The sequence below is a fragment of the Vollenhovia emeryi genome, unplaced genomic scaffold, assembly GCF_000949405.1.
Source record: "Vollenhovia emeryi isolate VEMERY1.0 unplaced genomic scaffold, V.emery_V1.0 DF939130.1, whole genome shotgun sequence".
NCBI classification, from domain to species: domain Eukaryota; kingdom Metazoa; phylum Arthropoda; class Insecta; order Hymenoptera; family Formicidae; genus Vollenhovia; species Vollenhovia emeryi.
In genome coordinates, this window is record NW_011967236.1 from 2,424,120 (window position 1) to 2,431,307 (window position 7,188).

Consider the following 7,188-nt stretch of genomic DNA (forward strand, 5'->3'; position numbering starts at 1 on the left):
GTAAATCTCGACCGTCGCAGCCGGGAGCGACGCAACGGCGCGACGCGCCGCGACGAATCTCGACTTGCACTACTAAGCGAGCGTCCACGTTTCAATTGCATTAAACTATCGCGACGCGCCGTTAAAAGAGATCAACTGGAATTACAGTAACTGTAAACAGTAGTGCAATACAATAATTGTTATAGCGCTGGGCCGATTGATGGCATAGTTTGCTAATTGGTCAAATTTCTAATTGATCCAATTACCAAACGGTCCTGTATCAATGGCGTTATTGTCCTAGCGTCATAACAATCATCATTAGCGCCCGAATGAGCACAGAGTGCTGCCGTAATATCAATTAATAATATATTAAGAATTGAGAAATTAAGATTTGTATAATAAATCAACGTGTTCGCTATGTAAATGTTTTAGAATCAAAACGGCGAAATTGAAATGACAATGCACTGCAGTTAGGAAGTAAATACTCGTTTTATTGTCTTTGCTTTGATATTGGTTCAAATGGATGCAATATTTTAATATTTTTCTATTTTGTTTGAAACTAAACATATTTGATTAGTTTAAATATTAATCCTGTCTTTATGAGAATTCCTTGAAATTAAGAATATATAATGAATATACAATTTTATATATTCATTAAACTCTTAATCAGCGTTTTATATAATTTTATGTCGCTAATAACTGTGTGTTTAATCCTTTCGTTAACAAATAATTTTTTGCTTTCAACTTTTGGTTGATATGCATAATGTACTTTCAGTAATAGAACGCATGCTAAATCATTGAGCCTTTCTAAAAAATGTAAGTGGGGCTTAAATGTCTCACTGATCGTGAGAGATAAGTTGGGAGATAATACTTTTTCCTGCTAAAAGAATTAATATCAAAATTTTGTTTCAACTTCGGTATGCATCTCATAACTATTCGGCGTTCGGTCTCTCGGATGCTCGTTTCTCGAGCGTAAACATAGCTGTGTATACCTTCAAAGTTTAGTATGCACTAACTGCGGTCTTCACCGAGTAGACGTGACATAACACGAAGATACCTAAACTACGTGACTCCTTGCGTGACACGCTTATGTATTTGCATATAATCAGGGTGTCGGAAATCTCAACATTTGACAACTGCATACATTCTTCGTGTGCATTTTTTTCGAGAGATGTACAAAGTTGTGATTTATCACTTTTCGTTCAATCTATTTGCACTTTTATTAGATACAAAAATCCACAAATGTTTTAAAAAAGGAAAAAGTATTATCTCCCAACTTATCTCTCACGATCAGTGAGACATTTAAGCCCCACTTACATTTTTTAGAAAGGCTCAATGATTTAGCATGCGTTCTATTACTGAAAGTACATTACGTATATCAACCAAAAGTTGAAAGCAAAAAAATTCGCCAGTGACAATTTAATTTAATGAACAAAACTCATGATATTTTAATTATATTCTCCTTGCGGTATGTATTACATTTTCTTTTTTCGGAATACCAACATTGTATTTAACTTATCTCTCCATGTGATTTTCTTAGAGTACATTTGCTATTTTATAATTATCAACGATCATATCATTCTATATTATTGCAAATAGGAGAAACAGTACAAACGGAGAACCGCTCGGAGCTATCCATGCGAAGCATTTTTCCATGAGCTTGTCACGAACAAGTTTACGAGAAAAATAGATAAAGGAACGCGAGCGTTACTATAACGGTGTTACGTAACTGAGTTTGCTAATTATGGAGCGAGCGCGATAGTAGAAGTGAATTCAGGGTTGTGGCGACGCAGGCCATTTTACTCGAGTATCAACGTAGCATCGTTATGGAAATCCCTGTTATATATCTAGTAAAACTCATGATAACATTATGAATTGCGCATTACGCGCGTAATATTAGAAGGCTCTTTGCACTTTAAATATCCACATAATGGTCTGTAAAAACTTTTGTTGCGTTACGAGCTTTATCTAAAAGATATCTAACAATATTGAAACGAGAAAGGAGAATCACTGTGCTGAACATGTTCGCTGAAGGAAAATAAGATCGCGAAATTCGTAATTATAAGAAGCGATAGATACGAAGTCTGTTGCGCGTACAAATGTAGTATATCGTTCTATATGGCGGTACGTATATTGAATGAAAAGCCTGGCACACGGATTTAAATAAAAAGGATCCGCATCATTCAGAGTCTTTTCTATCTATATTTTGAATAAAGTTTTATGTATGTGTCTCTATATAAAAATCCAAGTATATACATATACGCATATATTTCCGAGCTCATATTGAGACGATATGTCAAATAATTACAGCTCAATTCATTGAATCATCTTCAGCCAATATACTTTTCGTACTATCAGTGATTATCGGGGCGAAACGATATCGAGTACAAATCTGGATCATAAATAGCAGTTGCACCTTGTCGAACGATGCTCACATATTTCAAGTCGATAAGTCTGATTAACATTGGACGTTCGTTAATTACTGTATCCTTGTGTATTACACTGACTTAGCCATGCGTTAATGATTTTACGGTTGTGTGCGTTTCCGACCAATCGGCATATTGCAACGTTGCAATATGCATTTGGTCATGCACATTATGCTGGATTGACGTGTACATATGTTCCTCGCGGTCGTGTATTGTACTAGATTTATATCGTCCCTTTAATGATAGAATAGGGTTATTTGCTGAAGACCAGTAATAATCTGTACCAATAATAATCTATGATCTCACGGATATGAGTAACGTGTAATGACCGCGGATAAACTATATCATTGATGATAAATACATCTCGTCGCTTCCGATCGCTCTCACGCTCATATTTTATGCTTTTCTGGACTTACTTTATTTTAGTGAAAAATAATATAAATAAATTTAAAAGTATTGTAACGCGGAAAAAACTTTTTGCGAAAGTTTGATAATTAATTTCTTTCTCTAATCGAACTTTTTGTCGTTGCAGATCAACTTCGGAGCTTAAAGTGAACGTCGACGGAAAAATGGCGGACCGACAGAGAAGGAGTCGATACCTGACCATCAGTATACTGCATATTATCACAATAATGTGCCAAGGTATGTGGGTTATATTCCAGCATGCGCTTAATAATATTGGAATTTAAACGTGAGACATATTTCGGACATTCATAAAAGTAATAATACAATATGTGATACGATATAACGCGATTAAATTTGCCATTGGCTATAAATGTTCGAATATATCTATATGTGCTTCTGGTGAATTTAATTCTCCGATTTACAATATTTACACAGTGACAAATATTACGAGTTTAGTTCGTATTTATGTTTCGATCTCTACACGAATATCGCAATATCATGTCCGGATTTGTATATAATGCAGAACTGACATTATTTTCGGTGTTTGAATGTGACTTACATGCGGCTTCACCTTCGGCAATTATGCATAGATACTAAAGATAAATTTAATTAGCTGGGGGCCTAACAGATAATGTTGGAACGTTATTCCCGCTCGATAAGGCTCGGTTGTGTTACAATTAGAATTGCAACGATAATTCATACATAGGACTCGCGAAACTACGCGAAACAGTATGCGTATATGCTAATTACATGGGTTTGTCAAGTATGAGCAGTGAAAGGCGATTATTGCAGTATCTGCTAGAATCGTTGCAAAACCATACGGTTGTACCGCGTACCATTGTTCTCTAAGCCGGCTGTTTATTGCGAGATATAATAACGAAAATTTGAGGTTTTTGTCCCGACTTTTTGTCAATCTGCTTCCATTTTTGCGTTACACATCAACGCATGCCACTCTTTAATTTTAAATCAATTGAAGAATTTCAAGAACCGGCTCCAAGCTACAAATAGTTTCTATAAGACGTAACTTGCGAAAACCTTCATTTTACATTTGACCGTATTTAAATTCGCGCAATATCAATAAACGTTTTGATTTGACACGACATATCGTCTCAAGTTAAAAATGTGAATGGAATATCTATTTAAGAAAATGGTACGATTACGAGCTAATGCACATTGCGCACTTTCAATCCAGCGTTAATCAATCTTCCGCTCAGCGTGCAATATCTCGCAGCGTTATCTCTTCTCGCTCGTTCAATAGAAGGAAAGTTGAGGATATCTTCGAATCTTCCTTTAGAAGCTTAATTATCGCTAAATAATAAGCTAGTCTCTTCCACACTTTCTCTAATAAGACATATAAAAGAGCTTTGGAGTAAACTTTGCTTTGCTTTAGAGGCTATTCTCTAAGTTTTAAACGATTTGACGCAACAATATCTACTTTACTACGATGGTAACGCTTGGTCGGACGAGATGAAAGAGAGGATGACTAAAAATGAGGAAATGAGATAGAACCAAGAAAGGTATGAAATAAAGGGCCACTGAGATTTAAAACGAGAAAGAAAGAGAAAGCAGAGAGAGAGAGAGAGAGAGAGAGAGAGAGAGAGAGAGAGAGAGAGAGAGGGGCAAAGAATAATAAAATCGCTTTGGGTTCCGTGTCTTACAAAAGCTCGCGGCGAATATCTGTGTTAAATTGGATCTACACCTGCTGATATAACTTTGTAATATTCTAATTAAGACTACAACGTTCTTGTAATGAGTTCCACGGAACTATTCTTTATCTTCTACCTACGCTCAGAATATACACATTACGCTGCAGGTGCACAGAAATAGTTTTTTTTTTTATATTTCCGTGCATGTCTCGTGTGCGTCGAACACAGGATGAGTTATACAGGCGGTGATAAAATTTGGCTTCCTTTTTTTTCTAAAATTCTGATGTTTGGTTGAGAGTAACGCATCTAGGTGCAATCAATTAAAATTATACGATGGAACGTTCGAATGATGTACGACATTCACTAGTTTCGTAATTACTAATTCCTGATTTCGCGATTAAAGGGTTTCTGCTGTTCCGCAGTTGTATGATGTATCGCACGGCGGTGTTCCATCAATCTCAAGATGAATGCGACGTAATTTTTTTTCATACGACAACAATTTTGTGATTTCCTTTCTCGATACACCGAGTTCGATAGGTATTGCTGAGATTTCGCGTGCTTTTTATAATAATTGAGAAAAAAATCTTTGCTTATATCACATGCTTCTATTGACAGTTACGATCTAACATTATATAAAGTTGCGTAACTCGTTATATCATTTCGTTTTCCACTTTGAGCAGACGCTTAGATTCGATGTGTCAGAAACGATAACGGTTGTTGTGTAGCATTATATCGCAGCATTATTCTTTTATTTCTACCTTGGTATTCCATTGTTGTCAATTATATGATATTTAAATAAGGGAAATAATTAATTTTTGCGAGCTTAATACACATCAATAAAATAGTATATGCATATTAATAAATAATACATATTAACATAATAAAAATAATATATAGATAATATATTATAAAGATAAATTTTATTCTTAAAAGAATACGTTTAAATAATTCTTTTAAATGAAGTGATTAATATCAATTATTTGGAATGTCGTTGGAAAAAGACGATATACGAATAATTTGCAATAATTCGCCAATAATTTCTATACAGTGATTTGTAAATGTAACAAAGTGACGGCTATTTATCGAATCACATCATCGATGGTATTTTGTGTGATTTATTCGTTTGAATAGGAATGTGGATGAAAGAAAATAAGAATTGTAAATTATTGCATCACGACATTTACGACATTATAAATTATAAATTATTGTTTCACGACATGATGAATAGAAATGCGAGTGAAAGAAAATAAGAATTGTAAGTTATTATTTCGCGACATTTACGACATTGTAAATTATGAATTATTGTTTCGCGACATTATCTTGTTGGCGACGCTTGAATTCGAATAAATCAAGTGTCGAATTCGAGTTTCGAACTCCGGGAAATGTGTCGTTGGGGATAGAGATAACACTACTCGAAAACTTAATTTTGACAAGAGAATTTGCTTCAATCACATTGAAATATCGTTGCTTTGATGCATTTACCGAATCCTTAATTAATTAATAACCACTTACCGTAGTAACTGTGCGATACGATGCTGTTTAATATCTTCTAGGACTTGTCTCCACGTTGAGAGAGTAATATCACGATACACAGAGCAGCCCTTGCTGCTACCTGCTGACTCGACTGTCGCTTTGCAAATGATAACCGTGCGCGGCAGCCTTACGCGTATACTTAGCGCGTCCCGTTATCAAAACAAACATCAAGGCCGCGCGGCAATCAGCCTCGTCGCCGGAAAATACCTTACCTATTACGAAATAATTATACTTGAAATATTCCGCGTTTTCCTTTTCAAATTAATTATCAATACTTAGGCTGCGTTCCGATATTCACTGCCAGTACTGAAAATGTATAGTATACGTAACGTAAACTATAGATTTTCAGTACTGGCAGTGAATATCCGAACGCAGCCTTAATCGACGTAATCCGGTCTCGCATACTTGAATGATTCGATCTGAAGATTCGTACGTTATTCCGTCTTATCAATCTGAAGAAAATAGGTAAATTACGTTAAAACGAGAAGTTTGAGTTGGTGGAACAAAAAAGCAACATCGAGATTGTGCGACAGTTAATTTGGTTTCTTCAAAATATGTAATATATTACAGTTTATATACTCGATATTCCGTTTTTTTTTCTATTAAAATAGTGAAACGGTAATTTATAATTTCTTTCTATTGTTTCGAATTTTACTTCAGATGAATAAATCGCACGAAATACGTCGAAAGTCGTCGAAATTTGTTAAGTAATTGTCGCTTTAAAACGTTTCAAGCAAACATTTAATTACGCGGACTAATAATTGCTTATTGTAATAATTGTGGAATAACAATTTAGAACTTTTTAATATTTGTTACAACTATTTCGAGAGATAACACATCACACGGGTTATCGTTTTTACTTAATTCTAACTTTAAAGAAACTCCTTTAATTAATCGTTACCTTAGGCAACGCTAATGTATTCGTAAAATAAAGCGTAAAATATGTGATTACAGTTTTCATACCGGAATTACATTAAAGCGCGAGGAAGAGAATATTTCACATTTATTTTGTAACGTTTGATGTTTTTGTGACTGTTTACCGCACGACCTAGGCAGTTGTTTTTATGGCGCGTGAGTTACGCCGCGCCGTACCGGTCGCGCGACTTCAGTCTAGTCTAGATCTTCGTAGCGACAGGAGTTGCTCCGTGTATCGCTCCGCATTATTCATCGAATCGCGATTGCTTCTTTCGAATTAACAG

General features: G+C 35.2%; 2 protein-coding genes across 6 annotated transcripts in view; one reads left to right on the forward strand and one right to left on the reverse strand.

The window, feature by feature from the left end:
• The window catches only part of LOC105568357 (UDP-glucuronosyltransferase 2B23-like), a 51,394-nt gene extending 45,317 nt beyond the window's left edge, over positions 1–6,077 (reverse strand). For both annotated transcript variants that reach the window (XM_012023976.1, XM_012023977.1), the window contains exon 1: positions 5,969–6,077. The gene's annotated coding sequence lies outside the window, so the exon portion shown is untranslated. The remainder of the gene's footprint in view (positions 1–5,968) is intronic.
• LOC105568356 (lachesin-like) overlaps positions 1–7,188 on the forward strand; it is a 286,391-nt gene that overhangs the window by 46,282 nt on the left and 232,921 nt on the right. For all 4 annotated transcript variants that reach the window (XM_012023968.1, XM_012023966.1, XM_012023969.1 and 1 more), the window contains one exon: positions 2,938–3,047. In XM_012023968.1, coding sequence (XP_011879358.1) covers positions 2,975–3,047 — 73 coding nt within the window. In that variant the 5' untranslated portion in view covers positions 2,938–2,974. The remainder of the gene's footprint in view (positions 1–2,937; positions 3,048–7,188) is intronic.